Source organism: Dasypus novemcinctus, chromosome 7, assembly GCF_030445035.2.
Source record: "Dasypus novemcinctus isolate mDasNov1 chromosome 7, mDasNov1.1.hap2, whole genome shotgun sequence".
NCBI lineage: Eukaryota > Metazoa > Chordata > Mammalia > Cingulata > Dasypodidae > Dasypus > Dasypus novemcinctus.
Window position 1 is genome coordinate 66,212,727 of NC_080679.1, and position 19,544 is coordinate 66,232,270.

At 33.0% G+C, this 19,544-nt stretch overlaps 1 protein-coding gene across 4 annotated transcripts in view; it reads left to right on the forward strand.

Annotated features, from left to right (window-relative positions):
- The window catches only part of CERKL (CERK like autophagy regulator), a 198,448-nt gene that overhangs the window by 146,506 nt on the left and 32,398 nt on the right, over nt 1–19,544 (forward strand). For all 4 annotated transcript variants that reach the window (XM_004476869.5, XM_004476870.5, XM_004476873.5 and 1 more), the window contains 6 exons: nt 9,677–9,751; nt 10,505–10,682; nt 10,762–10,821; nt 11,586–11,611; nt 11,706–11,814; nt 14,480–14,576. In XM_004476869.5, coding sequence (XP_004476926.2) covers nt 9,677–9,751; nt 10,505–10,682; nt 10,762–10,821; nt 11,586–11,611; nt 11,706–11,814; nt 14,480–14,576 — 545 coding nt within the window. The remainder of the gene's footprint in view (nt 1–9,676; nt 9,752–10,504; nt 10,683–10,761; nt 10,822–11,585; nt 11,612–11,705; nt 11,815–14,479; nt 14,577–19,544) is intronic.

A 19,544-nucleotide genomic window follows, 5' to 3' on the forward strand; every position in this document is an offset into this window, starting at 1 on the left:
ACTCTTTTCTAATACTTAAATTATTTGAAGATTCAACAAAGAATTCACCAAACATTTAATATATATCTAAGCTGTAAATGAAAAGGACATCCTCTACTGTCAAGAAATTCAAGAAGGGAAACCAACATGCAAATCAAATATCAAGTAAAAATACAATGTGATATGTGCTATGGATACACAAAAGAGGAAGCAATTAATTATGCCTGACAGCATAAAGAAAAGCTATAAAGGAGTAACATTTAAAAAGTTTTAGTCACATGATTTATAATATGCCTTATTGTCCATGTTTGAAGCCTACATTGTGGTTTATTCTCCTCTTATTAGTTATTTATCATTTTGATTTTTTTTCAAACTATGATGTCTAAAGTTCCTAAAATTCCATGGAACAAGGACTCCTTTACTGAGAGAATGAAGAGAATATTTTTGCCAATGGAAAAATATATACCCACAAAACACAAATGTATGTATAGACATACATGTACACATATATACACATGCACACGAATACTCACCAACATATATACATACATGCAAAAATATTTAAAAATGATTTGAAAATGCCCTGAATTCTGATATAGGTGGTTGAAAACTGTATTGTTCCTAATTACATTCCATGAACAAGAATTGAGCAAAAATTTGCATGTTTGGAGTGCAACTTTATAAATTGAATTATGACCTTAAAAGGGCAATTATCAGAAACTTTAAAATAAAAATAAAATAAAAATCTTTCAATCTTTAATAGCATTAATAATAGGAAAATCTGACATCATATCTCCTCATATAATAGAAAGCATGTAACATAATCTATGAAGTATTCTTTCCCCTCATTCCCATTTAAACCTGCATCTACTTAAGACTCTAGATCAACAACCAGTTTACAGAAAGCAGGAAGGAGAGAGCATTGTGTTAAATATCATCATGAGGATAGAATCAGTCAAATTCAACAGATGAGACATCTCACAGGGCAATTGATCCAGTTTCTTTGATGCACTAAAAACATTAAAGAAGGAGAAGGAGAAAAAGGAAGGCGAGAGAAAGGAAGGGAAATTGCAATGGATTGAGAGCTTTAAGATAGATGTTAACCAAATATAATGTTTGGGCCTTGTTTGGATCCTAATTCAAACAAATGAACTGGGAAAAAAAGACTTTTTGAGACAATCAGGAAAAACTGAATGTCAACTATATGTAAGTGCTTCTTTAGGGTATTGTTAAGATATTAAGTGTTTGGTGGGGTGTGATAATAGTATTTTGGCATACCTAAGAAATCCTTATCTGTTAGGGATATACAGAAATATTTAGAAAACTGATACCTCATACTTGTTTTAATACATTAATACTTCAGGAAATAAAGGTTCATGGAAGAGGTAAGAAAGGCAGAAAGTTGGTAATTGTTAAAGCAGGGTAACAAGTACATGGGACTTTATTATTTTTTAACCTAATTTTCTATTTAAATATTAATTTGAATTAATTTTTTTTAAATTAGAGAAGTTGGTTTATATAAAATTCCTGTGGAAGATACAGCATTCCCATATACCCCATATCATTAGCACTTTGCATTAGTGTGATACCTTTGTTACAATTGATGAAAGAATATTATAATTGTACTATTAACTATAGTCCATAGTTTACACTAGAGTATATTTTTCCCCATATGCCACCTATTCTTAACACCTTGCATTAGTGTAGTACATGTTAGAATTCATGAAAGAACATTTTTATAATTGTACTATTAACTATAGTCCATCATTTATAATAGGGTTCCCTCTATTGTACAGTCCTATATTTTATTTTTTTAAGCTTTATTCTAGTAACACACACATGACCTAAAATTACCCCTTTAAAATACATTCACATATATAATTTAGTGCTGTCCATTGCACTGAAAATGTTGTACTATCATCACCACCATTCATTTCCAAACCTTTATAGTCAACCCACATAGAAATTTTGTACAAGTTAAGCATTAATATCTCATTCCCTATCCCCAACCCAGTTCCTGATAACCTGTATTCTAAATTCTAAGTCTGAGTTTACTTATTCTAATTATCTCATATCAGTGAGATCATACAATATTTGCCTTGTGTGTCTGGCTTATTTCACTCAACATAATGTCTTGAAGGTTCATCCTATTGTCACATAATCAGAACTTCATTCCTTTTCAATGCTGAATAATATCCCATTGTATGTACACACCACATTTTGTTTATCTGTTCACCAGTTTGTGGACACTTGGGTTGCTTTTATCTTTTGGCAGTTGTGAATAATAATGCCACTATGAACATTGGTGCATGAATATATCTGTTCGGCTCCCTGCTTTCAGTACTTTGGAGTTATCTGCCTAGTAGTAGGATTGCTGCATAATATGGTAATTTCATACTTAGCTTTCTGAGAAACTGCCAAACTGCCTTCCACAGTGGCTACCTCACTTTACATCCGCACCAGCTTTGAATGCATGTTCTTGTTCTTCACATCCTCGTCAACATTTGTAATTTTCTTTTCTTTTTTTTTTGAATTAATAGCAGTCATTCCAGTGGGTATGAAATGTATCTCAGAATGATTTTGATTTGCATTTCCTGGATGACTATGATGTTGAGCAACTTTTCATATGTTCTTAAACCATTTGTATATCCTCCTTGGTGAAATGACTACTCAAGTCTTTTCCCCATTTTTGTATTGGGTTGTTTGTCTTTTTATTGTTGAGTTGCAGGATTTCTTTATATATGCTGGATACTAAACCCTTATCAGATATGTAATTTCCAAATATTTTCTCTCATTGAACAGATTCTCTTTTTACTTTTCACTTTTGTGATAACAAAAGTTTTCATTTTGACGAGATTCTATTTATATATTTTTTACTTTTATTGCTTATGCTTTGGATGTCGTCTAAGACACTTGCATATCATAAGATCGTTGAAGATGCTTCCCTACATTTTCTTCATGGAGTTTATAGTTATGGTCCTTATATTTAGGTCTTTGATCCATTTTTAGTTAATTTTTAATTTAACTTTAAAATGCTGTGAGATAGGCGTACTCTTTCATTCTTTTGCATATGGATATCCAATTGTTAGACTGTTCTTCCCAGTTCAGTGGACTTGGTAGCCTTGTCAAAAATCAATTGGCCATAGATGAAAAGGCCTATTTCTGAACTCTCAGTTCAATTCTATTGGTCTATATATCTATCCTTGTGCCAGTACAATGCTGTTTTGACCACTGTACCTTTGTAATAAGCTTTAAAGTCCTCCACCTTTGTTCTTCTTTTGCAAGATGTTTTTGGCTATTCGAGGCCGCTTGCCTTTCCAAATAAATTTGATAATTGGCTTTTCTCTTTCAGCAAATAGGCTGTTGTAATATTGATTGGGATTGCATTGAATCTGTAGGTCATTTTGGGTATTGACATTTTAACAATATTTAGCCTTCTAATCCTTGAGCATAGACCATCGTCCCATGTATTTATTTCTTCTTTGATTTATTTTTGCAAAGTTTTATAGATATCCCAGTATAAATCCTTGTTTAAATTTTTTCCTAGATGTTTGATTCCTTTAGTTGCTATTGTAAATAGAGTTTTTCTTGGTTTCCTCAGATTTTTTTCATTACTAGTGTATAGAAACCCTAATGAGTTTCCTATGTTGATCTTGTATCTGCCACTTTGCTAAACTCACTTTTCAGTTCTACTAACTTTGTTGTAAATTTTTAGGGACTTTCTGTATATAGGATCATAGCATCTACAAATAGTGAAAGTTGTACCTCTTGCTCTTCAGTGTGAAAGCCTTTTATTTCTTTTTCTTGGCTAACTGGTCTGGCATGGAATTCCAGTACCAAGTTGAATAACAGTGGTAACAATGAACATCCTTGTCTTATTCCATATCTTATAGGGAAAGTTTTCAGTCTTTTACAATTGGACAGTTGAGTATGGTGCTAGCTGTGGTTTTTTGTATGTGACCTTTATCATGTTGAGGAGGTTCCCTTCTATTCCTGTTTTCTAAGTGTTTTTTTTTTTTTTTTATCAATAAAGGATGCTGGAGTTTTCAGATTCCTTTTCTGTCTCAATTGAGATGATCCTGTGCTTTTTTCTCCTTTGTTTTGTTAATGTGTTATTTACATTAATTGCTTTTCTTAAGTTGAACCACTCTGGCTTATCTGGGATAAAACCCACCTGATTATGGGGTATAATTCTTTTAATGTGCTGTTGAATTCTATTTGCAAGTATTTTCTTGAGGGTTTAGGTTTCCATATTCATAAGAGAAATTGGTCTGTTTTCTTTTCTTGTAGAATCTTTATCTGACTTTGGTATTAGGGTAATGTTGGCTTCACAGAATGAATTAGGAAGTTTCCTCTCCTGTTCAATTTTTTTCTGGAAGCATTTGAGCAGGATTGGTATTAATTCTTCTTAAAATGATAGGTAGAATTCACTTTTGAAGCCATCTGGTTTTGGGCACTTCATCTGGAGGTTTTTGATGACTGATTCAGTGTCTTTACTTATAATAGGTTTGATGAGATCTATTTCTTTTAGAATTAGTGTAGGTTGTTTTTGTGTTTCTTGGAGTTTGTTCATTTCCCCTAGATTGTCTAATTTATTGGAATACAGTTGTCCGTAGTACCCTCTTATGAGTCTTTAGTTGGGTGAGGTCAGTAGTAATGCCTCCCTCTGATCTGAATTTTTTTTAAAATTTATGCCTTCTCTCTTTCATTCTTTGTCATTCTAGCTAAAGGTTTGCCAATTTTTTTTTAAAGCACTAATTTTTGGTTTTGTTAATGCTCTATCATTTTTTTTCTCAATTTCAATTATTTCTGCTAGAATCTTCTTTCTCTCTTTCTTTCTGTTTGCTTTTGGTTTAATTTACTGTTCTTTTTCTAATTCCTCTAGATATGCAGTTAGGTTTTTTATTTTGGCCTTCTCTTCCTTTTTAAAGTAAGCATTTAGTGGTATAAATTTCCTTCTCACCATTGCCATCACTGCATTCCACAAGTTTGATATGTTGTGTTCTTGTTTTTATTTGTCTCAAAATATTTACTGATTACTCTTATAATTTCTTCGTTGACCCATTGATAGTTTGAGTATGTAATTTAATTTCCATATTTTGTGCCTTCTCCAGTTCTCTGCCTATTTTTAATTTCTAGCTACATTCCATGATGGTCAGTAAGAATGCTTTTAATAATTTACATCTTTTAAAATTTATTGAGACTTGTTTATGACCACCATGTGGTCTGTCCTGGAGAACAATACATGTGCACTTGAGAGGAATGTATATCTTTCTGTTTAGGGGGTACAAAGTGGAAGGTTCTGTATATGTCTGTTAGATATAGTTCATTTATCATGTCATGCATATTCTTTGTTTCCTTGTCTTGATGTGTGATTACTGAAGTTTCCAACAGTTATTGTAGAGGTGTCTATTTCTTCCTTCAGTTTTGCCAGTGTTTACCTCATGAATTTGGAGGCCCTGTGGTTAGTCGCATAAATATTTGCATTTTATTTCTTCTGGTGAATTGACCTTTTTATTATTATCTAGTGTCCTTCTGTGTCTCTTGTAACATTTTGACTTGAAGTCTCTTTTCTTTGTTGTTAGTATAGCTACCTCAACTCTTTTTTGCTATAGTTTGCGTAGGCTATCTTTTTCATCCTTTCACTTTCAACCAATTTGTGTCTTTGGATCCAAGGTGAGTCTCTTTTAAACAACATACAGTTGGATCATGCTTTTTAAAATCCATTTCATCAGTCTGTATCTTTTGTTTGGGGAGTTTAATCCTTTAATATTCAGTGTTATTACTGTAAAGCCATTACTTATTTCAGCCATTTTGTCCTTTAACTTTACATGTCATACTTTTTTTGGTCTGTTTTTTTTTTTTCTTTATTGCAACATCCTTTTTTATATAGTTGATCTTTTATGATGTATCTGACAGGTACTCTTCTCATTTCTATTTCTGTATATAAATTTTAATACTTTCCTTATACCTGTGGTTTGCATTTCACAAACCACAGGTAACACAGTATGTCTAAAACATACTAATTTGAAAGATACCAACAAAGGTTTAATAGCATTCATGTTCTCTGCTCCCATATCTCTCTATTTTCCCTATTTATGTTGTTTTTGTCCTACTTTACCTGTTTATATTTTACAAGTCCTTATCAACATTTTCTTGTTTAACTGTATTATGAATGTTACAGGAATTAAAGAGTAGGGTTGTGTATTGAGAATACAGTATTATTGGGTTTTGCATTAACCCTTGTAGTTAGCCTTGCTGAAGATCTTCATTTCTTCATACTACACCAGTTTACTCTCTCCTGCCTTTTCCTTTAAACCTGCAGAACTTCCTTTAGTAATTCTTGTAGGGAAGATTTTTTTGTTGGTGAATGCTCTCAATTTCTGTTTATCTGTGAATACTTTAAACTCTCCCTTATTTTTGAAATACATTTTTGCTAGATAAAGAATTTTGGCTGTCTATTTCCCTCTTTCAGTACCTTACATATATCATACCACTGCCTTCTAACATCCATGATTTCTAATGAGAAATAGGCTGATAGTCTCATTGGAGTCCCTTGTATGAGATGAACTATTTTTCTCTTGCTACACTCAGAATTCTCTCTTTATATCATTGGCATTTGACCTTCTGATTAGCATGTCCTGGGGTACGTCTGTATGCTTTATTCTGTTTAGAGCACGTTGCTCTTCTATACCTGTATATTTATTTATGTCTTTCTTAAGAGTTGGGAAATATTCAGCCATCATTTCTTCAAATATACTTTCTACTGCTTTTACCTTTTCTTCTCCTGGGACACACATGATGCATATGGTTGTGTGTTTCATGTTGTCACTCAAATCCCTGAGGTGCTGATCATTTTTTTTCTATTCTTTTCTCTGTTTTTCTGACTGTATAAGTTTTATTGTCCTACCTTCTAATTTGCTGATTCTTTCTTCTGCCTTTTCAAACCTGCTGTTGTGAGCCTCTAGTTGTTTTTAATATCTATTATTATCTTTGATCCTCATAATTTCTGTTATGTTTCTGTTTATACTTTCAACTCTTCCCTATGCCCACACATTAAATCTTAATATCCTTTACATCTGTGTCCACATTTTCCTTCTTGCCCTTGAGTTTATTTAGGAGATTTGTTGGAATTTATTGATTAGTTGTTGAAAATTCTGTGTCTCTAATGAATTTTTAATTGTTTCCCTAGACTGAGACATGTCTTCCTGTTTCTAGTATGAGTTTTGTAATTTTAATTTTTGCTGATGTCTAGGCATCTGATTATTTTGATATCTTCACCCTGATGGTCCATTTTTCCCTCTTGCCTAGGATTTTATTTTTGATTGGCTTTGAGTTAAGGTTCTTCTTTGATGATTTGTCCACTTTATTCTAGACTTTAGAGTAATCCATGTTTAACTGTTCAGATGTTCTGAGCTCTTCTTCACCAGTTTCTTGCCCAGGATATGCAGTACAATATTAAAGACTGTACTTTTTGTGCAATTGTTTCAACTTCATGAGAAAGCTTCTTTTCCTCTATTCCTTTTCCAGGAATCTTGATCTATTCCATTTGTTTTTGTGCAGAATTTTCTCCCTAGCTCCTATGATTTGTTTTAATTCTCTTTCTCATTCATTGCTTCCTTTTCTTTCTACTTTTCAGGTATAGGTTCCATCCTGCCTTACAGCAGTTCATACTCCCCATCCCTTTTCTTTCTGTGCTTTTTATGCCTACTTAGGATATCTTGCCCTGTTGACTCAGATGTGGTCAATCCAGAAAGGTCCATTTTGTGTCTAAGTGTTACAGCAAACAGAGACTGAATTGAATGTGTGAGCCTCTTGTTAACAGTTTGTCATGGTCTCACTCTTTTTTTTTTCCCTGGGGGCTCTTTTGTTTATGACACTCCTCAGCTGCTTGTGTTCTGCTCTGGGTCTCTGCAGACTTGGGCCTCTGTGCCTGGATATGCATGAGGTTCTAACTCACTGCTGTGAATGGTTCTCTACCAATGGCAGAAGGGACCTAGGGGAGTTCTGCCTCTGCACAGCTCCCAAGCTGTTCAAATCCAAGGGGGGGAGGGGGGGAGTGTTATACACTGACAGGTTCAAGACAGAAATCTCCTACTTGATCTTGGAGTTTATTTTTCTTTTTCTTTGATTTAGCATTTGTGGAGTCCTTATGCAGTCTCTATCATTCTCCAGAGTTTCAAGCAAGTCGTGTTTGTCCTTTTATTAGTTAAATCTGAGGGGAAGCTTTTTCAGGGAATGTCTTACATAGCCACACTGATGACATCACTGGAAGTTTATTCTAATATTCTCCTTTTATGTATGTTCAAAAACTCCAGAGTAAACTTCAAACTAATTGAAGAAAAAGATGATATTTATGTATGGTTCTTAGTTCTATCCAAATGACTAGCACATGTTAGATGCCTAATAAGCACTTTTAATGAAAAAAATCCTAAAACCATGCTTCAATTTCATTGTTAGAGAATGTGAAAAAGAAGAGAAATATATCATGCCATTTCACTCACATATAATAATGCATTTTCATGAATCTACCTTCCAAACCTAGTTTAGTTGGCTATCTTTGGAATGATTGTGGAGAAAACATGCATATGTACACAGTTTTCAATACTGAGGTAACAGAATGGTCTATTTTTCCATCTTTTATTTTTTTCTAAAGTTTGATGTGTATGAATAACTTATTTCATTAAATGAATGATTTAAAGAGTTTTTGAACTAAATCTCCTGGAGAATCATGTAGATTCCTACCCCATACTATTTCTAACTCATTAGGGGTTTAGGACAAGGCCCTGGAATCTTATGTTTTTGTAGCCATCCCAGATGATTCAAATTTAAGGTAACCAGGGACAAACTTTAAATCAGAGAAACTTATTTGAAGGTTTACTAATCAATCTTCAGGTTTAAGAATTATACCAGTTGACAAAGGTCCTATTCATATGGCCTCTCCCCCCAATGACCTAAGAAATATAAAAATGGGAGAACATGTATTACCTCTGTAAACTGAGAAATGGTGACATTTAAATATCAGAAAATTTCAATAGAATTTATGTAAGACTGTGTACAGAGGACCATTCTGAAGGAGGCCTTAGAAGAAGAGAGGCTAATGTCTTTGATGTCATTGTAAGCACTCCTACATACCAGTAAGTTGCTTTAGGACCACAGGTCAGGGCAGAGAAGGAGATACATGTGAAACCTCACTTGGAATCCCTTGGGTAGCTGTAGATCATCAGATTCAAGGGATGGGATTACTGGGCATTTGAAAGCATTTGTCCTGTCTTCCTCTCCAAATAGATAACAAGACTCTTAAGGTCAGGGCATTTTTTGGTTTTTGAGTAACTATAGCAGATTGATTAATAATAATGGTTATGACTTTCTTACAGTTTCCTAACAGTTAGTACATTGTGTGCAAGGTTCTGTGCTCATGATTCCTCAGGGTTCTTCAAACTTAAATAATGCATGGTCCTTACTAGGCCATCATGTCTGTTTCTAAGTTTACATATATAATACATATGTAAGGTTTAACAAGTTCAATATTACAATATATATAATGAAAACAGCAATCCCCTCTCCTACCTGTCCCTTGAAAACATCCATTAATTTCTCATGTGAACATTACATTGTGACATATCTATATAAGAATAAATGCTAATTTAAGACATTTTTTAGGCTTACTGTACATCTCTTAAAATTGATTTGGCAGGCTCTACTAATGTATTGGCACATTCTCTTCATGGGATCCCTCATGTGGTAACAGCAACTTTGCACATTATAATGGGTAAGAATTCTTCCAAGGAAGCTCATTTTTATTAGAAAGTTTTATTGAAAAGAAAAAATGTTTTATTTTTGTTATAGTAATCTAAGGAAAAACAGGTTCTTTGACACTAAAACCAGAGAAATAATAGACTAACAATCAAAAGGCAAATAGTCAAAGCCTTACTGTTTGGATTGCCTATCTTTTCAAACAGTAAATGAAGTTTAAGTATAGTCTTGATATAAAAAATTACTGTGAGGATGTTCAAAATCATAATTTAATGACCAGGTCAAGAAAATCCATGAAAGCTATTTAAGTATATACGATACTGTTGTTGACCTGTATCCAGGCTCTAAGATTAAGATTTATTTATTTATTTTTAAAGCACAAGATAAAAAATTTCAACCTGTATAGACTTCCCAGACCTTTTATTATTGTAGTTGTTAGAAAACCTGTAAGTACTCATAAATGCAATGCAAACATACTGTTAAATCTAAATTTACTTGCCCAATCTATTTCAACTTCACTCTCTCAATATGAAATAGCAATATGCTACAAAATGTATTGCTTTGATTTCTTCACTTAATAATTGAAAACAGTTACTAACAGCAACTGCAGTAGTCGAGGTAATGAGAGATGAAAAGAAAGCAAGGATATTCATCATGGTACATAGCAGCTCAAGGTATTCTATAAGTAAATAAATATGCTCTCTTATGTTTGCTGTTTTGACAACGGGCCTTACTGCACTCATTCACTGACTGTCTGATAATATCCAAGGGCAAGTACAACCAGTGGATGTCTGTACCTTCAGCACCACTGGCAAGCTTCTTCGCTTTGGATTCTCAGCAATGTTTGGCTTTGGGGGAAGAACCTTGGCTCTGGCAGAAAAATATCGATGGATGTCTCCTAGCCAACGGAGAGATTTTGCTGTACTTACAGCATTGGCAAAACTTAGGTAAGTCTTTTTATTAAATTTAAAAAACTCCATATTCCATTGTCAGTGATTGTTAATAATAAATTTCATTATATTTTAGACCAGAGGACTGTGAAATATCATTTTTACCATTTAACAACTCACAGGATTTACAAGAAAGGTAGGCCAAAACTCAAAGTAATATAGCTATCTGTATCTTTCCTTAAAGCATAAAACATTTTGGCATGAATAATTTATCAGGCTTATGCTTTATGATATTTGGTTATTTTTCTAACCAAATATGCTGGTAGTGAAGCATATAGAATTGTGGAGCCCTTCAGCTTTGAGAAGCCATGTAGTTTGGCTTCTGTCTTCAGAGATAACCACTCATTCATTCACCAGCAGTTTACTGAATGCCTGCTATGTACCAGGCACTTTGGATACAATAATGAACCAAGGATAGAGACCCCACAGATTTTGCTTTCATGGGAATCTATCTAATATGAGACTCTATCTAATATGGAATAGAAATATTAATCAGTCATACAAATCTAAAAAACTGAAATTGTGGTATAATATGCAGGTATACATGATGCTAGAAAAGCCTTTACAAGGAGATTCATCCTAGAAAGAGAGGTACAGAAGGCTTCACATAGAAACTGACAGGCTGGATTTGAAAGAACAGTAGAAATTAATCGCATAAGATGTCTTTGAATGAAGAGCTCTGGTATTTCAAAAAACTGAAAATCATTGCTCCTGATTATTACTATTCTACCTTTAAATGAGCCAACACTTTGCAACAGAAATGTTCATATGTTTTTCTTATTGTCTAATTTAATTAATCCAAGAAAATATTTAAAATGTGCTATATTAGATTCTGTATTTCCTCATAGATGATATTTTTTGTGTGATGTCTTCTTCTTTCTTCTGTTTCCTTACTTTTAGGAGGGTACAAGGATCTACCAAATCTGGTAAGTCCAAAACTATCTTCTTAGAAACTATATCAGGCTCTATTGACATTTTGCTCTGGTAAGGAGAGTAATGAATCATGTCCATTACCTTTAGGCTATAATGATCAATGGCACGTAATCCAGGGTCAGTTCTTGAATGTCAGCATTATGGCAATTCCTTGCCTATGTTCAGTGGCACCGAGAGGCTTGGCACCTAATACCAGGTTAGTAAGCATTTTTATTGAATCATTGATACTTTTGTATAATATCAATTTTTTTCCATAACACCTCCCTAACTTTTGACTATCTAGAATCTTATCAAGAAACGGGCTTTCTTTGACTGTCTGATATTAGAGATTCTAAGGAATTTGTCTAGAGAGTAGTTTGAGAAACACTGTTAAACTGGAAAAATTAGCAGATAATCACTTTGAGATTTTAATATCATTGAGGCTAAGTAATATAACTTGGGTTTTGTTGAAATAATTTCATTGTTATTTGATGTCAGATCTACCTAGCTAGCTCTCTATCTATTGTTGAGAACATTATATTCATTTCTGGCATTCCATATTACTGTCTCCGCTTTCCAATTTTAGTGTAAACATAAATTTCCTTAGCATAAAAAGCATGTGGGTCTCTATATACTGTATCTTCACTCAAAGGAAGCCTTTCAGTTTATTTAGTGTGAATAATGGTGCATATGAATCTACTGCCCATACTGGCAATGAATAAATCATGAAATATTTTATATATCATTTTATCACATGATAGATATTCTTCTTCCTGCACATTCTTATCAAGCAGTGGTCCATTATTGCTCTGAAAATATTTCAAATCCAACCCTACAGATGATTGAAGAAAGGATCATGAATGTTGAGTAGTACAGTCCACTTTATATTTTCCCCTGGAAATGGAATAAAAGAATGATTTATGTACTTTGGCAACTTATAATATGTTAATGATTAGTTTCAACTTTCCTTTAAAATACTTAACCAGAAGGGTTAGCAGCCAGGAAAAGGGATTGATTTTAAACTTATTCCTTGGCAATTATGATAAATATGAAGATAGTGAACAGGAAAACATCCAAAGTTAGGAAAGGAAAAAGAGAAATCATGGACTTTCATGTTAAAAACTTTGTTGTCAAAGTTCTCAGTATTTGCTTCCAGTGCTGAAACCGCCTTGTGTGATGTGGAAATTTAGCCTGATTGTTCTCTCACCACACCTTTAGAAATCTTAAGTAGTTATGTGCATCTCTAATGCCTAATGTCTAATAATTTAGTCCCTGCACCTACCCCACCCACCCCAGTTTCCCCTCAACACACAAACATGAGGATATGGCTAGCATTGAAGGAGGTACATTCTGCAGTACTTGAGACAATGCTTATCTAACCCTGCTCCATGTTATCCTCTGAGCATATTGGAGCAGTTGATTCTTACCTCCTTCCAAGCTGCTCCTTAAATTTTCACCTTGGCTAAAATTCAACTGATGATGTTCCAGGTGTAATCTGTATTGATGGATATCTCAGAGAAGGATTACTAGTTACAGATTTCTTTCGTGAATTATAATCAAATGTGGGCATTTTTGCAAAGCTCTTTATACTGGACCTCAGTTAGCCACAGATTTTCAGAGATGTAGCTTCTGAATCATTCAGGATAATTATACAGGAGGTTCAACTTTCAGACTTTTGTTTTCACAGTAAAGTATAATTTACTACAAAGTGCCTCAGTGCAAATTGCTGATGGGAATGAATGTATTTATTCTTGTATTCTAAGAATCCTAAGATTAAATGTGTTAATATATGTAAAGCATTTAGAGCAGTGACAATCACATAGGGTATATTTCAATTATTAGTAAGCATTGAAAAGTACACATTGAAATGTTTTTCATGTTTATGAATAAAAATTAAGCAATTTAAAGAAAAATAAAGGATTGGGAAGAGGCAGTATGATGGGTAGAAGGAGCACTGGATACTGGGAATTAAGAGTTATGGTTCCTGTGATCATTCTGTTTTTCTCTGTGTGCCCTTGAATGAATCACTTAAACTAGAGTCTTCTTTTCATTTTATATAAAATGAATTTATGACTAGAAAGAATCTCCAAGGTCCCTTACAGCTCTAACCTGAGCTTCTATAAAATATAAAGAGCTCTTTTTATGTCATTGTTGTTTTTCTTGAAACAACTTCAGATTTGCACTGAAATAGAGCAAGAAGTCATTTGCATGTATTTCTGCAAATTGCCTTCTAAAGCTCTCTGCATTTCTGAGTGACTTCTTTGATGCTAAATCACACCCCTGAATTTTTTGGTCTCTTATATTGAACAGAAGAGTTGTGAAAGATTAAAATGCTCTGTTATTTAACTTGAACATGTTATGGTGACATTTATTCCTTCTATTTCATTCATCCAAGGGCCAATTTGATTTATTTAGTTTCCTATACCACTTAGAATTCCTGTCTAAAAATAAATATTTAAATCACAATGTAGATTTTAGAAAGTGTTGCATTCTTCCTTATACCATTTACATTTATCAACTATTTTTAATACATGTTTAAAAAACATCATGATTTCACACTTAGAATTCCCAACTAATTACATTGGAGTATCAATTGTGGCTTGAAATGAGTAGGATGCATGGTAGTTCATTCTTAAAAAGTCCCTTAATATAAGAGTTGTTGAGGAGGAAGACAATTGTTTAATAAAACTGATTTGAAAGGCTACATCATTTATAAAAGAACAGAGCAATATAGTTTAAGAATTTCAGGTAAATTTAATGTGGCAATGATATCTCTATCTTGCCCAAAACTTCTCGTAAACATTATATTTGTTAAAAGGAATGACAGTTAATTTTATACAGTCTATTATAAACTTAACAATATATACAATGTTTAATTCCAGATTAAATAATGGAAGTATGGCTCTTATAATTGCACGAAACACTTCTCGACCAGAATTTATAAAGCACCTGAAAAGATATGCCAGTGTAAAGAATCAGGTATGGTAAATTCTTTTTGGTACTCTTTGCCAAGCTGTTAATTATAGAGGCAGATATGCTGTAAAAGTTGACATCAAGTCCTTCCTCATAAGAAAAGTTTATTTTCTTCTGAATTTATTAATCTTTTTTAATCTGTATTTTATCCAAAAATTTAAAAACATCTAGTATTGAAATAGATTAGTTTTTTTAAAACTATGGTGCGTGGTTAAATACATTTTTTTGTTCTCAGAGAAAATAGAAAATGCAATGTTTATTTTGAGAATAAAAAGTGAAATCTGAGATTTTTAGTCTTCTTGATTTATGTGGCAGCAGATCACTGAAGTTATGATCTTTAGATTTTCTTGACATTTGTTTGCAGGGCTGCCTGTTGATTAAATAGATTTGCAGGTATATATTTAAAAATATACCACCTTTATACAGACATTTTTTTATTTTCAAAACTTGAATTTGTCATGGTCATTGCAGGTATATATTTATATTTTCATTTAAGTCATTTGCTTTAAAAGGAAACAATAACTAGACATTTCGACCCAGGTATTAGGAAACTGATTCTGGAAAAATGTGACTCTGAAATTGAGTCTTAAAGTACATAAGTATCAATGTAAATCCCTATGGTCTCACAATTCTTAAAGGTATACAATTGTGCTTAGACGTAGTTGGGAGAGAACAAATAGGAGGAGGAGGAGAGTAAATCCATCCAATGACGACCAGCTGAACCTTGCTTACCTAGGTTGACCATTACATGCCTCCCAGTTTGGCCTCCTTATAATTACACACTTCCTTGGAAGCCTTCATGCAGACTGTGTCATCTGTTGACTAAAGTATTTGATCATCATTGAGCAACCAACTGGAGCATTTAGAAATTAAATCATAATAATTAGATATTGTCCTCATTTTACTTAAATATAAATCTCTAAGGGCACAGAATAGACAAAAGTAGATATATCTTATAAGTTGTGAGCTGATGTAATAACTATGTATGTGTTTTTATAAAATAGTAAGATATATTGATTTTCAGAGGAAAGTATTCCTTTCCAATATTACTACATTTTAAAATATTAAAACCAAATTTATTTTTCATAATCCAAAACAGTGCCTGTTCAATTTTTAAAATCAGAAAATAGAAACAAGAAAACTATATAAAAAGCACCTATTTAATGTTCCCAGAGATAGTGTCACTACCTTTGTATACATTTTTCCTAATCCTTTTCTATTAAACAAGTATGTGAGAACTTAAATGGATAGTGACCTTAAGGTACTTACCCTGTAAAGATCTATATTTACTTTAGAGGGCATCTTTTGCAAAAAAAAAAAAAAATTATTTATGGAAGTTCTCTTTTAGAATTACCTGAGTGGCAAGTCTCTAAGATAATTTTTGTATACATCCTTTTTTCCCCCAATATAAAAATAGCATTCTTTCTGATTTTTAAAAAGTAATAGATGGTTACTGTAACAAAGACAAAAACATAGAGAATACAATGAAAATCATTCTATATCTGTAGAAAAATATTTGTTTTAAAAATGACATCATACTATGCAAGGTATAACCTATTTTTCCCATATCTTCTTACCAGTCATATCTTGTTTTTGATGTGAGAAATCATGGCCTCTGTGTGCGTGTTTCATTAGACTTAACTCTGATTGACATAGCTATTTCCAAAAATTAAACTCTGTGATATTCCTCACTTGTAATTGTTTATAAAGAAATTCTAAAATATTTTGCATAATGGTATATAAAGAAAAATTATATTTATCCCCAAAGTGACAGCTTTCAAGCAGTATTCTGATACATTTGTTAAAATTATACACACTCATATATATATGTATACATATGTATGTAGTCTCTTTCATAGTGGCATTTTAATAAATGTAATTTTATGTAAACTAAGATTGTAATGACCAGATAAATGTAAGGTCATATAATTTGCATAATTAGCAGTGCTGGTATCCAGGTAGGAAAATGTGGCTTTTCAACCTAGGAAGAGCAGCATCTGCTTCTCTGAATCATGGTTACCAGGTTGAACAAGTGAATATTAATGTATATTAACAATTGTAAATTACCATTTGTGGAATGGCTTATATTCTCTCTCTAAGTAAAAGAGATGAAGTGTAAAAATTACTTTTCAAGTCCTTTCAATTCCATTCTATTGCTGCCCATCCCCCACTCCCCTCCATTTTACTGTCTATACATTTCTCCTTTCACTTGGACCATTTGTGGTAGGCTATTTAAAACTAAGTCACCTCTTAAATGCTAGTGCTTCCCCAGGATATGTTTGTAGCCCTCTTTTCTTCTCATAATACTCTCTCCTTGGACATTTCATTGTCTCTATAGTTCTAACTACTATCTGAACATTCACACATTGCCAAGTCTTCTACTTTCCTCTCCTGATCTGTGGAACCCGTTGGTATCCTGTATGCCTTGAAGGTTATAAAACTCATAGGCATCTGGAATCCAACATGTCCATAGATGACTTTATCCTCTTCTCACCCAAAGGGGCCCCTTCATGTTTGCCTTCACAGGTCAATGGAACCACACGTGAGTTACTCTGGATTTGTTCCCTGGTATTCCTCATAACCAATCTACCAACCAGTTCTTTTGGTTTACCTCCCCAGTGTTTCTGAAATTTCTCCCTCATCTTAATTCAAACCATAATCACTTCTGGCTTACAATAGCCCCCCTCTGCCATATTCTCTGATCTTGTCTTCCATACTTCCTTTCAGAAGGATCTTTCTAAAAATCTTTAGAAAGACACACATCTGATTTCTCTCTCGCTTCATTCTCCAATACCTTCCCTGTTGTCTTCAGGATAAAATCTAAGTTCCTCAGCATGGATATATGACACTTCATTTTTCTGACCCTGCCTATGTCTTAGCTTCACCTTTGCTACCTTTTACCAGATTCCTGTATTTGGTCATGCTGATTTTTATTTTAGTTTCTTGACCATGACCTTATTCTTCCTTACTGCTGTATTTTTGCAAATGGTGTTTCCCCTCCCCATAGTCTTTCCCTTTTTCATCAAACTAACTTCCTTGCATTCTTTAAGGCTCAGCTCAAATGAGACACTTTCTCAATATCCTGTTTGCCTCTTCTCATTTCTCTCATTCTACTCTGTTTGCACTCTCTGAGTCCCATCTAGCACTGTCTTTGACTTCATAGTTCATAGTGGATGGATGGAGCCTCATCATGAAGTATGTACATGAAAACTGAGTCTTACTTTAAGAAATATTTCAAGAATAGGTAAAAATAGATTATAATATAAAGTCTTAGTTCACAGCATGCTTAAATGATAGCAGAGTTCTGTGTAGCTGATACAAAAAAAAAAAGAGGTTAATGATGTTCGGTTGTTGCTGTAGGGAAACCAAAAGAGTATTTTTCATCTAGAGTTTTAGCGTTTTAGATAAAGGCTATAGTTACTCAAACTTGGAGACTCTAAATTTATTACATTTGCAGTTCCATTTTTGCTTTAAAAAACATATATCGAACTCGATAATGTAATAAAAAGGTAGGAATTTGGCAATATAGAATAAAACTTGTCATCTTTGTCATTTTTTTCATATGTATATTAATCATACATGCATATGGAATGGCAGTGTGCCAAATAAATAAAAATATACTCTGAAATTATAAACAAACAACTTCCTACATAACTATATATAATACTTCTCAGAGTAGGCTCTACAATCAAGTTAGAAATATGATTAAATGCTAATAATTAAGATTTAAACACACAAGGTGGGAGACAGTTATTGATGACTGATTTAAATCACATTACTTTTGAAAATAATGATTATGTAGGAATTGTTACAAGTGCACATTATGAGGAATGCACCCAAGGTTTGCAAGTGTGAGTTTCAATGCTGTGCCTCTTCCAGCAGTTTCACAAAGACCCAACTGGTTCCATGAAGAGCTTTCTAATTCTGTATCTCAATCAGTAGAGTCCCACTTTTATCTGTTAAGGTAATAGCCTGTCACCTAGTAAGTGATTGGAACAAGAATTTCTGCAACTAAAATAATGTTTCAGTATTTCATTCTGGTGGAAAGAGCCCAGCTGGAGAAGTCAGAGGAGTGGATTTCCAGTCTTTGCTGTGAAACTATATAGCCCCAGCATAATACACTGTATAACCTAGTTCATCATACTGCTGGACCTTGGTTTATACATATGTAAAATAGAGATATTGGGAAAAATATTAATTTTCTATCGGATTTTAAATTATGTGCTTCATTGAAGTTTATATGTAGAAGAAGAAAAAACAGATAATATATTAAATTAGCAATAAATGTCATGCCATTATCTTAAAACTGAAATAAATGAATATTACTCATGTCTAATAAAAACTTATTTACCTATCCTTTCTCAGTTGTTTTATTTAATAGTATTTTTACACTATAGTTTTTTAGGCAAAGAAAAAAATGAAAATTGTAAAGCTAGTTTGCACCATTTTAGAATGGTCAGTAAGCAAGTGCAATTATCTTGCAATTTGTATACATCCTTAAAGTGGGTATGAGGCAAGAAAATACCCATGAAACTCATATTTGATTGACTTTCTCTTTTATTTCAAGAGATGATACACTTCCCATTTCATTTTTATAAATTTAAACCTAGATTCTTCCCAATTAAATTCCAAGTTATGAAACTTGCATTAGAGTTTGCTTTTTTCTGCTACACTAATTGACAAGTGAATAATCAAGTCACTGGAGTACAAGAAATCTACTGTATCGATAGACCAGTATTAAAGATTCATTCTTTAAGTGGAAAAGTTATACTATCATTAATTTATGAAACTTCATAAATATATGCTATTTATCATGACAAAATTTCTAATTGCTAGACAGAAATAAGCCAGGAAAGCTGCAGAAAAAGGCTTCTTTTCCTAAAGATTTGTAATCCCTGGTTATAATTAGAGTTTCAAAGATATAATAATATGTTAGCATACATATTCAAATTTACTTGCAAGGGAGGGCAAGAG